General features: G+C 43.7%; 1 protein-coding gene across 1 annotated transcript in view; it reads left to right on the forward strand.

Annotated features, from left to right (window-relative positions):
• The window catches only part of RAB11FIP4 (RAB11 family interacting protein 4), a 1,159,525-nt gene that overhangs the window by 1,081,679 nt on the left and 63,277 nt on the right, over positions 1-14,569 (forward strand). Inside the window, exons 5-6 of the mRNA XM_085617187.1 lie at positions 9,746-9,937; positions 12,901-13,035. Of these exons, the coding sequence (XP_085473313.1) occupies positions 9,746-9,937; positions 12,901-13,035 (327 nt within the window). The remainder of the gene's footprint in view (positions 1-9,745; positions 9,938-12,900; positions 13,036-14,569) is intronic.

Raw genomic sequence — 14,569 nt, forward strand, 5'->3', positions numbered from 1 at the left:
AAAAACACAGTTTGGGTATATATTTTTGTAGGAAAACACATTATTGACATTTGACACAAGCTCCCATTTCATTGGCTGGAACCGAGTTGATGGTGGATCCAGCCATGCTCCGTCAGCCCGTTGGTAACTTATGAATTAGGCGGGTGAATTCTCTGTCTTAGAGGATGGCACTGTCTGGCCACCAAGATAGAAATCAGGCCATTTTTGTTTCTCCTGACCATTCACTCATAACATATAATGTCTATAAATATAGATATGTGATTCCTACACCGCATAACCCCTATTGTCTTATGTAGCATTTCCTGTACATTCAATCACCCACTTGTATGATTTATTGTGCCTCTGTGTGTGATGGAAAGCACTCTGATACCCTACATTGGGATGAGTAGCGCTATAAATGAATTACATAAACAAAATTCATAGGTGACAATTAAATCAGCATTTGTGTATTTACTCATACAGACAAATACATAATGCATTCTTACTGTGCAAGCTTATCTCCAGCATAGGGAGTTGAACAAAGTTAAAACCCTGTGTCCAATAGTTTCTCTTATGTACTTGTGAGGTGATAAGCTGTGCGTCTTTGTTTCCTTTCATTACGTTGGTGTTTAGGTGTTCGGCTCCAGATAGCTCCCAGCTAGGATGACATTTGAAAAAAGGAGGCCTTTGTTGTAGACCTAGATTTTGAAATAAGAAAGCCCTCTCCCTGCCTCCATATTGCTGCTCCGAGCAGAATGCAGACAACATGCGGTGCTGCTGAATTATGTCCAGTGGCGGAAAATGACACAGGACAAATTTTGCGTATTTTCACTGGGTCTGCGGGATCCCAGATTCAGTCCTGAAATAGCTGCGGGACCTGGATCCGGTGCGATCCCCCTACTTTCCAGCACTGCATTATATTCCCCATTACCACCCTTTAACATTAAAGAAATCTTGCTGAAGCATTCAGACACACAGCCCTCTGGAAAGTAATTTAACTTATATGTTTTTGTTTAATAACATTAACCTTTCAATGTTAGCCTCACATTTTCTCATGCAAGCCGGTGACATAATGGCATTGGTGCCGATTGTATTGAGAAGTAGAGGTGTCGAAATAGTGGTTAGTAAGTGGGGAGTGGGGAATATGACCCTAAGGACAGTGACAAGTGCCCTTGGAAACAAAGTTGGCAGCTTCCACTGTTACTCAGCCATTACTTCCTGTAGTGCAGGATACATTTAAAGGCCTGTTTGGTTAATTTAATTTTCATTCGTCAGAAGGCAAGGTGGTATTTATTCTCTCAAAAATGGGTTTAAAATGTGTTGTAGATTCTGGGACGATGAAGTCCAAAGCACCTACCCACCTGATTACTAGCATTTTTGCTGTTTGATGTTTTGCTTGTGGATCATCTGAATGTTGACTGACCATGGATTACTAGTTACTTGCTGGAGATCCTGTTTTTAAGGGTTTCTTGGCACTAAACCCGCAGCTGTGTGCATTATCCAGAGGACTAACAATTTAGTCATTTGTGCAACCCGAGCACTGGAGGCTTTGAACAGGGTGCTATAAGTTCTTCTCTTTCCATGTTAAGGGTAACAGTGATTTGTAGTTTTTATACGTTGTGCATTTCTTTAGGAAGTGGATGTAAATGATAAAGCTATATTTATGACATGCTATGGCCATTAGGTTGGTGGGTTTCACTTAATTAATAGTTTGTAGGATGGTTTGAATCACACAATGCTGTCATTAGGACTGTCTGCTTGCAAATTCGGAGTAAAAGAGAGCACTCAAGGTATATTGTTTTCACTAACTAGGTAGAGATGGGTGGACAACTGGCTTCTTGGAGTGAAAGGGACAAGGCGAGGGAAATCATAGGGTTTGAACTTGGTTAGGAGTTTGTGCAAAGAAAGGTTCTACACCAGTCACAGGGCAAAAACCCTCGAATGGGGGTTCTGAGTATGTGTAATTTGGACAGTCAATTAAAATGAAATGCTTAATATTTTACAAAACTTTAAAAAGTATACACAATCTGACAATGTGCTTGAGTGAGAAATAGGGCGCATCCTACCTTTGTACAGACTAAAGTGGCCTCAAGGGCCTCATGGAGCTAAATTACAGTTGTACCCGAATCACAGTTTTTGTAGACTCATTGTAGACACTCTGCAGTGAATAGCTAATGCAAGGGACTACTTCATTGGTATTGAATAAGAGGAGTGATTAATGGCAATAACAATCAATTTGAAATACATTAACTATTGTTATGGTGAACGTCAATCCAACCACACTGGAACAATAAATCGTGTAAACTAGGGTTTTGGTGGAATAGAGGAGCCAGAGGAGGCAAAAGATAAGGGAGAAGACAAAGACCTAGGATGAAGTAAACTGGGGAAAAGCAAACAAGGCCAATGAGGAGCAAGCAACGAAAAGACAAATGTACAAGAAAACATACAAGGAAGTTAAGCAAGAGAAGAGGCTGAAGTAGAACTATGGAATGATCAAAGTATAAGGCAAATAATAATCTGAGGCGAGATGAGTTAGAGGTCAGGGGATAAAGTTAATGAAGAAACATAGTGAAGGTATCTGTCAACTTATGAGGCAAGAGCTTAACCTACCAGATAAAGTAGAGCGAGGCTAGGTGGGATACAGAGCTGCTAAAAGAGTCCGCTTATGCATGGTTAAAGAATAGTATGAGGGGAGATAACAGAGAGGAGTACAGATGAGGCAGGAGGATGGGTTTAGTGAAGGGAGAGGACAAGAGGACATACGACTGAGTCAGTAGATGCTATCAGAGGAGAGATGACTGTGAATGAGGGTGGAGGAGACATAGAAGAGTGAGAGTATTAAGCTGAAATTTCTTGTGTATAAGAGGAGGACAGGGTTTGGGTTTCTTCACTGGTTCTCAACTTGTAGAGGCCACCGATGATGAGACTGAATGTGGTCCTTGCTAACCAGGATGCTGGTAGCAGATGTGTTCATTGAGCAGTTACAGTCTAGCAATGAAAGGTGGTATAAAGGTTAAAACCCAGAATGATATAGCATAATTGCTGATCACGTAAACAATACTGATCAATGTCCAGTCAGAGTTATTACTTAAACAGGAACACCTCTCACTAAATGTCGTACAATAAAGGAAACATACAAATTAGTAAGGATAGTGAAATTTTAAAGTTTCCAGTCTTAACTTTTCCAGAATTATTCAACGAGATGGCTTTAAGGATTAAGGCATCTGTTCTGTGCTGTGCGGTTTTGTTTACGGTAGTTACGTGGTATGTTTTACAGATTCAGATCTCATTTGACAGAACTGAGTAGTGTTATCCTACTAGGTTTCAGCACCATGGTTAACTTTGGAGCAACCAGGAGGTTGAAACGTTTAACATTGGAGTTTATCAGCAGTCAGAGGGAGCTCACAAGAATGGGTCACCCGGAGTGTAATCCTAATAGTTCAGTGTTGTTTTAAGGATTTTTGTGGATCTGGGCAAGACATATTTTCGGATAAGGTTGAGGTGTATTATACCTATTCTGCTAATTCAAGCTTACATGATGTCAGACAATATTGATTTGTAATCGGGTCATACAAAAACAGCTGAAATACATCTTGCATGGTGTCCCAAAATTCCTTAGAATGGCACTGGGTAGGGAGAGAAATGTTGAGAGGTAGTGATAAGCACTTAGCGTGAGAGTGGTTGAAGTACAGAACTAGAGGTGACAGAAAGATCACTTTCTCATGACCCCTTGGAAGATGGGGGCCCTGGGCAATTGCCCTCTTTTCCCATGCCTTAAAACGTCTCTGTAATACTTTGGTTCAGATTATCAGGGCTCACAGTGATTTTGTGCTTTTTGTCTATGCATATTGTGAACTAGTTCAGTGTCCCAAAATTAAATCTTGCATTGGTTATCAATAGTTTCTCCTGATTTCCATGAAAGGTGGTTAGTTGTAGCAGGACGCTGTGGCCAACTAGGATCTCAGGTTTGCGATTATGGCACTGCATACCCAGATCACCTCAGATCTACCAGTCAAGATCAAAATATTCAAATGTAAATTAGCTCTGGATAGTGTTTGGGTAACCTCAGATGATTTTTTGAACTGTTGGTGGCTGTCAAGAAATATAATGCTACCAGCCGGTTTGGAGGACTGGCTAGTTTTAAGGTTATGGTATCCTTCGGCACTGCATATTTTAGAGCCATAAGTGACCTGATGGGTCTCCCTGTTCCCAGGAACAAATGGTATTCTAGACCCACACTGGAGAGTGTCAGGTTTGGACTGCACCATGCCGTCATTGGTTCTGGGAGTAACAAGGCCAGCTAGAAGCTGGACATCTGCACATGCTTAGAAGGGATTGTAGGGGAGCCCCAAACTGTGATTTAGAGATACCTTCCATGTTCCCACACTGAAGGTGCTAATGCAGGCCATGCTTGAAGATGAGAGATGGTTGTGGAGTGCTGGTGGGTTGAGGAGTCCCTCCAAAAAGTTTTCAGTGTGGTAGAGTGTGCTCTAGGGATTACTGTCATCTCCATTTTCTAATTTGTTCTTGGTATATGGAAGGTCTCTGCAGATTCCCACTTGGGTAGGTGCACTGTTCTGCAAGGACAGCAGGCCTAGGGTCCTTTTTGTTTCACAGTTAGAAATTCTCATGTACTCAGGCAAACGAGATTGCTGGGTATACGGGTACAGCAACAGGCAAGATTTCATCCGTATTGGCCCCAACATAAGGACATTGCAGACATTGCACCTTGACATCCTGGAAGCGTTAGCACATTAACCGTGCAAATCAGAGTTTGCCGTTAGAGAGGTTATGACTTGCTGGCTGCTGGGTGTCCTCTCGTCTCCTGGAAATTTGGTAAGCACCTTTTGGCATGTTTCGTGAAGTGTGCCACACACGTATTTTCTACTTGGTTCATATGGGCTAGCATACAGTTTTGATGGCCAGCCAGTCGGCTCAGTGGAATTTCCCTTGCTTTCAAGACGGGTGTCAGGATCAGCTTTTGGGTCGTGCTGCTGCAGGGTCCTCAAGGACACTGACAGTAAAGGGGGTCAATAGCATCCAGTGTTCCAGAACCAGATCTGCAGTGGGAAGCTGGCATCTCTAAAGCTTCCTTGACTCTCCGGACACATATGGACACGCAGGCAAAGCCCAATTTAAGGGACGTGATGTCATGTGAGTCTATATGTAATCCAACAGAGTTATTACAGTTGCAATAAAGATATGAATGTCCAGCCAGAGTCATGTAATACCACAACAATTTAATATCTGTTATTCACAACATAAATTCTATATTCCAAAAGTTATACAAAATGCAATTCTCATTGAACACAGCTATAAAACAATAGAGCAATGACAACCAGGACACATTTTGGACTGTACAAGTCTTGTTTGCAAAGCTTTCATGTTTTTAAAGTTATGACAGTTGCAAAGCTCAGATCACACTTGGAATGGAAAGACACAATCAATACACTGCAGCCTGGAAACCAAAATATATTGCCACAATGTTCATTAGCAGCTAATGTTCACAAAGTGGCTCAAACACAGCATAAACAAAGGAGGATACAATTCCCCCAACAAAACGGCTACTTTGTAGTGACTTGGTAATGTTGAAAGTTTGCCGCCCTAGTAGTTTCTGCAAACGTCTAGGCTAGCGCAGAAACAAACCAAAGTAACAGAAAAAATATACCTCTTACTTGCAAATGGAGAGGACAGTGATGTAAAGTTCATGCGAGTGTCTGTGGTGCTATTGCACACAGACTTTACCACAGCAGGTGGTGCTAGCAGACAGACACACGAGGTTCAAACAGATCACAAGCATCCCTCTGAATGCTACTAGCTGGCTAGACAATCTGTGAAAGGACCTCTCTGGTTGCAGGGTTTGCAACAGACAATTATAAAGGTGATGAAGAGAGGAGTGGACTCGCCAGGCAGAGTCACCAGCCGTTCTCTCCTGTAGTTGCAGCGGACTGCCTCCGATGAGGGGCTTAGGGGCTTCATTGGATATGCACAAACACCTTAAGTTGTCAGGGGTATTCCTCCGGCAGTCCTCCTCTGGTTTCGGGTGACGCAGCAGAGCAGGATTCTAGGCCCTGGTATGTCAGGGCTCCTTGGGCTGGCGCGGGCTTCCACACAGGCAAGGCAGAAATGGGGCTGTCCAGCAGAGCTTTAAATCTTTCTTCTGCAGTCTTTTAGGGCTCGTGTTAGTCAGGAGAAGGTGAACAGGCTGCAGCTTGGAGTATTGGTTATGCCAGCACAGACTCCAAGCAGGTCTGAGGACAGAACATGTTCAGAGAGCTCGTGAGCAGTGCCAGGTTGTTTTGCAGTTGCCCACTGCCAATCACTGTTCATTGCGCCCCTACATTCCAAAATTCCAGTCAACCAAGCTAGGGCACAGTTTAGCTCCTCACGGGAGTGTCTGGAAAGGTCTTCTCCTTAGAATGCAATGTGGTGACCTCTGCCTGTGTGCAGAGGTCCAGGCACACCTCTAGTGGACTGCTCTAGGGACAAACTGTGGATTTCCTACAGAAAAGTCCTCTAACAGGGCAAGTAAAGTGGGACTTGGGTGTGTTTTCTGTAGACAACACTCATCCTCCATCTTGCAATGGCACAATAGTAAATGACCACGATCACCTACTGGCAAATTAATGATGTGCACTGATTGGGTTCGCAAAGCATTTATCATGTGCACCTGCCCCAAGATTCTGAAATTAATTTCATTTCAGAGGCGGTCCGCTTCCAAAGATGCTACCAGGCACCCAAAGAAGAATGAGCTGCACCAGCCAGAGGTTTGGAAAAAGGGTGTCCCTGAAGGGCACCAGTTAGTGGTGTGAGGTGCTTCTCAGGGTCAGGATGAGCCATGGGGGGCAAAGGAATAATGGTGGGCATTGTTAACTGCATAATTGTTGGGGACCTTTTTGCTTGTAAGAGGATTAACTGGAAGAGAAAGTGTTTGTGTTCTCTTCATCCAAGCCAGTCAGGAACTAGAGGGACTATAATTGGCAAGACAAGCAGTGAATATGGCTGTGGATGGCCACAACCTCTAAGCTTTTCCTTAGTGGTAAAAGGCCATAACTAGATGCTCTTGCCTAGGCACTCCCAACACTCCAATACTGTAATATCACGGACATGCCTTTTGGAGGGTAAAAGAGAGTTGTAGGGGGTGGTAGTTGCAGAATTGTTCCAGGGGTATTTAGTATACCTCCGCACAGTACATCAGTAAAAAGGTGTGTGCCCCAACTATAATCACAACAGTCACCAACCTGGAAGGTGCACAGCAGTGGCCTTGGGGAGCCTATTCCTGAGAGTGGCCCTCTTCAAGTTTTACCTCTGCGGTGTCTCACTTCCTATGTGGGTTGCTATATTAGCAATACGCCACGAGTGGATCCCTTGTGGATTGGGGTTCGATAAAGCAGACTGGGGCATCTGCGTGCACTACTGTGAACCTTTTTTTGTGCTAGTGACCTGCCAGGGGAAGGATCCAGGACTAAGGGGCAGAGTAGCCTTTCAATAGGAGTGTCCGACTCTTAAGTCTATGGCAGTGTATTGCAAAGTGCTAGTGTTTGTGTTCCACATATACCTGCTCACCACAGAGGGCATACCACATCTCATCACATAGGACCTTCCATAGGACCTGCCATCCTTCTTCACGGAGTGCATATGGCCCCACACCACCACAGAGGGCATATCACCCCTCATCACATAGGACCTTCCATAGGACCTGTCATCACTCTTCAAGGAGTGCATATGGCCCCACACCACAGAGGGCATATCACCCCTCATCGCAGAGAGCACACACCTCTCACCGCAGAGCAGCGACCTACACTGCCAAAGGAGCAGAGGGATTGAGTCAGATCTTATTGTCATCAGATCGAAGCTTGACATTTCGCTGGCATTTTTCAGCATTTCTTTGCATGACGTACATGAGCACCCTTTGAAGTAGTAGTCAGGTCGTCAGTGCTTATGTAAGATTAGAGGCTGAATCCTGTGTGGGCGGCGTGTTAAAGCTGTGATAATTCTGCCTGCAGCAGCAGACCACATTAACCAAGTGACTGATGTTGCGTTGCGCTTCCCACACGATGCTGCAGCCCAGCTATTTCAAACTTATTTTATTTTTTGTACCAACAGGTACAAATGCATATATCATGAAATGATTACAGCAAGAAGGCTGTACAACCAAAAATAGCTATTTTTTCACCATTCTGAGGCTGGTTGCACCAGTTGTAATTTATACTTTAATAAAAGGCCCTAAAATCTAGGTTTCCAATCCACGATTTACCACTGTAGTGGAACGCATTAAATTAGTAACGTACGACAGAATTTCAAACAGTTTGTCTAAGGAGCACTGGGCTAATGACCCCTAAGTGGACTCAGTTCAGCTAAGAAACCTGAGGAAAGGTCAGTTTGCGAACTGTAGTCAGTTGGTGCATGCTCAAAACCCCAGTCACCCTCTAAATGGCGTCAACATTCCCAACTGCCTTCTTTCTTTCCTGTTTTTTTCTTTCCCCACATGACCTTTAGGGGATTCCCATGACTGGAGTCTATGTTTCCCTACTGCCTCAAGCCTAGGCTCTTTCATTCATTGTGACTTTCTAATTTAGGCCAACTTCTCCCTGCATGGTGTGAATGTAAACGTCATGGGGAGTGGGCACTCCTCCTGTTTGCGTTTATGCTCATCCCTTCCACGGGATGTTTTATCCCCCCTCCAACAGAGCAAAGGTGCTACTGCGCTTCCCTCGAATGGAAACAAGTTCTAATGTTATCAGCCATTTACTTTACCTGCAGTGGTATTGTAAGTTGTCCATAACATTTACAAAGTGCTTTCCAGAGCACCACTAAAGTAAAGCTGTCTGCCCCAATCTGTAGTTCATCTTTTCTAGCTGTACAACACTCTGGGCCCCATTAAAGGTTTGGCTGACAAGTTACTGTGTCCCAAACATAGAAGATATCCCAGCTGCCTTATTCAAAGTGCATTATTTTCTACGGTACTGAAATAAGGCCTATGTGTTATGGATCACGCTTGTGACGAAGTAGCCTGTCAGCCGTACTCTAAATCGTGTCCTCAGTCTGCATTCGCATATGACCTGCCTAAGTGGATACCCGATGTGCTGGCATGTCCCATACTCTCCGGCAAGGTGTTTCCTGTCCAAGGTAGTCAAACGCAACCCAGCACCACAGTGACATAGACATAGCGGAAAGACAAAGAGGTAACCATATACCTACAATTTCATTCTTGCCTCAATCTGTACTGCAACGACCTTTGAACCCCAGATTAGTTGTTAGAAAATCTCATTAATAGGAACTGAGAATCGTGGGGGTCTATTCCAGTGCCCCCAAAATATAGCGCCTGAAAGAGATCTTTCATGGTGGAGGTTGCAGCATGCATATATGGCCTCTGTCTTAGTGGAAAATCTGCCTGAGGTGACAAAGCTGTGCTTTATTTAGTACATATGAAACTGAGCTCCAGGGATCATGGTGCAGGAGACAGAAGCCATAGCTGATGTTAGAGCTTTAAAAAACATAACTTTAAATTAAGTCTTGAGCAAGTTTACGCAGCTCTGACGCTGCTGCCGAAATCCTGAATTCGTTTATGGTGTTTAACAAGGCTGTCAAATCCCTTCTTATGTGTCGTTGCAGTTTCCGCACTTGGGTTTCACCGCATGTTTTGCTTTACTATCAGGCAGCGTTAACCATGCAGCGCCTGAAGGTGGATGACTAATGGGGTGGCTGACTTGAACAGCGTGTTGTGCTATTTTCAGACTTCTGATGTGGCGTTGATTTTTTTCAGGTTAAACGAACATGGCACTTCCGCCACCTCTGACTTCTCCTCTCATTCCACTGCCTCACTGATCAGCAATGAGGAGCAGTTTGAAGACTACGGAGAAGGTGATGACGTTGACTTCACACCAAGCAGTCCATGCCCAGACGATGAAAGCAGAACCAACGCCTTTTCGGACCTGGGCTCGTCAGTGTCCTCCAGGTGACTGGATCTCATGTTTTAGACGAGGAATCGCAGTCGGGCTACCTTGGTAGTCGCACGAGATGTGATAATCTTCACACCTATTGGGATTTCCTTGTAGTGCTTTATGAAAAATGACACTGTAGGGAGTGATGTAAAAGAATTGATCAAAAAGACAGTTAGCTGAATATAAGATGACCTCGTATGGAAACAGGTCTACTTGACTGTTTATCGTGTCCAATACAAATCCAAGAGGGCTTGATCCAAGCCAGATTTTTAGTATAACCTCTGTGTAAATTGTTTCCGCTTTGTTTCATCGTTTGCAAACCTTTTGTGGATATTCTAAAAATCTGTCATGGATCTGACCCTTGTTGGACACCGTGGCCAAATGGAAACACTACACTGTTTACGAAAAAGTGTTTTTTTCTGGTGCCAGTAATATGACAGCCAGATGTTTAGCTGCTTGGGATGGCACAAGTTATCTTCATAACGTCCCTGAAAGCTTTGGTTTTTCACTATGCTGTGTAAGTTGTTAAGGTTAGTTTTTCTGGTGAGTTTATCAAACAAAGTTATCCCGTACCTCTTTTAGAGCTCTCTATTTAGGAAGGAGTACTGAGATATGAACTGCAAGACGTCACCCATCCTGAAGAGAAGCAGGGTCACATCACAAAAGTGACTGCTCTCTGATTAGAGAGCACTTGTAGAAAGGGGATGATATTGTTAGTCACTGGTAGATTGTGAACTAGCTTCCCAGAAAGAAATGAGACAAAATAAATATATGTAAAAGTCTTTGACTAAGAGCCCCATTCACAGTGGTGAAGGCATTCCACTGCACAAGTGTTTCTAAATGGCCGGTCTCCTACAGCAAATCCAAAAACAGCCTACAGCAGGCATGGGAATTATTCTGGTTGAAATGCAGAAAATTATTTTTGCACTTAAAGGGATTGCAGGCAATTTGCTCAGTGAGTAACTGTTTACCTCTGTCAAGCATGTCTGTTAAGTGCTTCGATGTGATCACCCGTTCAAATTTTATCACAACCAGAGGGACCATTTGGAAGCCTCAAGACACTACCTATTTACTGCTGCATGAAGATTGCTACTGGACAAATCACAGTGCAAGGTGACAGGAGGTGGTATTTAAATGTTCAGCTCCTGAATCCAAGCCAAACATGTTTGCCCATTGATGACAACTGTAGACACAGGTACCCATTAAAAGTGCCACTGCGTCAGCATAACCAGATGTTCAGTGATTGTGGACTCAGATTTCCAAAAAGAGGTCATAGCTTTGATAATGTGTAGGATACCAAGCATGGTGTTTATGCATTTGGAAAGAAAGTAGCTGACCATAATGAAATTGACCACGCGTTTGAATGACTACTTAGTGGCATCACTATCTCCCACCACCTGCTGGACCTTTAATGAAGTCTCACCAAAATGTGCAGTTTCTTACCATCCACCATCAGTAGAGCTTGTTTCTCCAGTAACATATAGGTTTTAGTTTGGGATCAAGAGAGGCAGAAAGTGGCTGTCCTCCCTTTGTGATCAGTTACTTTATGTATAAAAACGTAATTTTGGATTCTGATTGTACCATAAGGTACATAGTTTGGATTGCCATGTGATGACAAATGGCAGGTGCTCATGACTGTCCCCCCCCTTTATTCTTTACTTCGCCACCAACATATGACACGAGTACTAGCTCATTAATTTTCATCACAGTCTACTAGTTACTGTGAGAGACTATAGAAGAAAGACAATTCTCGGTTTATTTGGATTGCACAATTGATTGCCATAGTGGAAACTGGAAAATACGTGATTCTACATAGGCTTACTTTACTCCTTAGTTATTGGCGATCATTGCTTTATTGACTGCTAAGACAGAATGTGACCAAATGGTAATCCCCCATTGGCCTGCATTGCAGCACTGACTGCTAATATAGAAAGCAACCCAATGGTGAACTTCCACTTATGTGCATTGCACTATGGACTGCTAAGCTATAAAGAGACCAAATGGTAATTGTCTGCGGACGAGCATTTCACCATTGACTGCTAAGATAGAAAGCAATCAAATTTGTATCCTCATTTGAGGTTCATTGCACTATTGACTGCTTTAGATAAAAGAAAATTTCAAATGATGCTCCTTCATTGACAAGCATTGCAGCATTGTCAGTTGATCACCTTCGAGGTGCACTGCACAATTGACTGTTAAGATAGAAATGTATCAAATGGTGCTCCTTCAATGACAGGCATTGCACCATTGTCAGGCGATCCTCCTTTTAGGTGCACTGCACAATTGATTTCTAAGATAGAAAGTTATCAAATGGTGCTCCTTCTTTGACGTGCGTTGCACCATTGGCTGCTAAGATAGAAAGTTATCAAATGGTGCTCCTTCTTTGACGTGCATTGTACCATTGGCTGCTAAGATGGAAACTTATCCAATCGTGCTCCTTCTTTGGCAGCATTGAACCAATGTCAGGTTATCCTCCTTTGAGCTGCCCTGCACAATTGACTGCTAAGATAGAAAGTTATCAAATGGTGACCCTTCATTGACGTGCATTGTACCTTGGCTGCTAAAACGGAAGTGCCTGAAATGTGATTCCACATTGACCTGTAGTCTTCTTGATGATTTCTGAAGTTTGAAGGAGCAACAAATTCTATCTCTGGTGACCATTAAAACCAGAGGCCAACCTTCCGGAGCTTTAGGGAATGTAAATTACATTTACACATCCCTAATCGTCGCATGCAGTTGGGTGATAAAAGTACAGCTGCAGTAGATTGACATTAGCGCTGGATGTAGGTTCAGAAGGACATTTTTTTTCTTTTCCAATTCTTTTATCACAGCTCTCTGAACGCCTCTCTGAAAGCAGTGTTTTGATAATCATGTTTCTTTTGTATATTCTGTTCATACTTGCAAGTGAAACCTGCTGTTAAAATATGGGATTCCAGTAAATTAAATTTAATTTAATGATCTTTGTCCCCTTCTATAGTGCTGGTCAGACACCGAGGAAAATGAGGCACGTTTACAACGGCGAGTTACTCGATGTCTACTGCTCTCAGTGCTGCAAAAAAATCAACCTGCTGAATGACCTGGAAGCCCGACTGAAGAACTTGAAAGCAAACAGGTAAGGTGAAATTAGCCACGCTGTATGAGAATCATCGCCCACTCGTATGCTGTCTTCCTTGGAAACAGAGAACCATGTCCTCCTGGACTGTTTCTGTAGCACAAGATCTTGTCAAAAAATGTGTAAGGGTACATTGAGAGTTTTAGTCCTGCTAATGAATTTGCTCTTGTGTACCCGGTTAGTAAATTAATCTATACCATGCTGGCATACCACTAGCATTAGGACTTCAGAAATGTAAAATAAACATTTAAAAAAAAAAAAATTCTGATAACACAGGAATACTTTTCCCATTGCTTCTATGCCTTTTCACAAACCCTGAGAGTAGTAAACACCTTTTCTTATTACAGATGATGATGATGAGTAAATTCACATCATGAGAGTGAGGGCCGAGCCTGTGGTCAAAATGCTTTTGTCCTTCACAAGCCTTTCAATCATTGTTCATCCCAGACACAACTCATGCTGACTACAGATGGAAAACCTCACCCAAACAAAAGCATTTCCTGAGGAACCAAACTCACATTGTGCACTTGTCACAAAGGAGCTGAACCTTTTGTGATTCAACCCCTGAATATTTAAGAAGAAGGAGGAGAATACGTAGGGGCCTTGCTCTTAGCACTGCCTTGATATTCTGAGCCTCTCTGATGAGTTTACCACATCATCCTTTTAAGAAGCTGTGAGCAAGGCTGTGTCTATATCTGTTCTACTGGTGCATACCCTTAGAGCCCATGGCGGGCCATTAAAAGTCTTCTCGTGAGTTAATGGTATGAGCTGAAGTTGAGTGCCGACAAAAGAGGGAAGTGAACTCCCTCTTTCTGCCTCTCTTTCAGTCTGTGCCCCACCGGAGAGGGAAGGTGGGAGCGACCACCATTTTCTATCGCCGTAGGCTTGGACTACAAAGGATGAAACAAAGTTTTAATGGAAGGTTTAGCATGCTGCTGCAGTCTCCAAGACTATTAGAACATTTGAAAGTGATCAGGAGATGTACCGAAGCTTCCCCTGCTGTTACACACACAGTGACTGCTCAAGCAGGGCGTAGCTGCGGGCCCAATCTATCATTCTATTGTAAAGAATAGGTGAGGCCTCGCCCAACCTGCTTTCAAACTGTAGGGACGCTACAGCATATCCTCCAGGTAGCCTGGCACCAGCCGCGGTCCGTGCAGGTAACAGCAGTGGGGCACTGGGGCTGGGTAAGGGGGGATTTAGAGGGACAATGCAGAGGGAAATTAAATAACATCATCTTTCGAAATCTCCCCTTACCTGGCCCCACCGTCCCACCGCTGTTACCTGCAGGGACCGCGGCTGCCTGGCACACTTCATTGCCTCAAGTGAGGAGCACAACGCCATAGAAACGCAGGCGCTGCAGAGACTTTTCTCTCCTTCTGTAGATCTGTGACAATGTGAGCTCCAGGAGGATTGGAGGAAGCAACTGGTCATTTCCCTCAACTTCCACCTCTGTCTCCCGCAATCCTCCGCCCATATCCTAAGGAGAGGTAGGAGAGAGTAGGAGGCGGAGGCTGTGGATAGGACATTGTAA

This window comes from Triturus cristatus, chromosome 7 (assembly GCF_964204655.1).
Source record: "Triturus cristatus chromosome 7, aTriCri1.1, whole genome shotgun sequence".
Classification (NCBI taxonomy): Eukaryota; Metazoa; Chordata; class Amphibia; order Caudata; family Salamandridae; genus Triturus; species Triturus cristatus.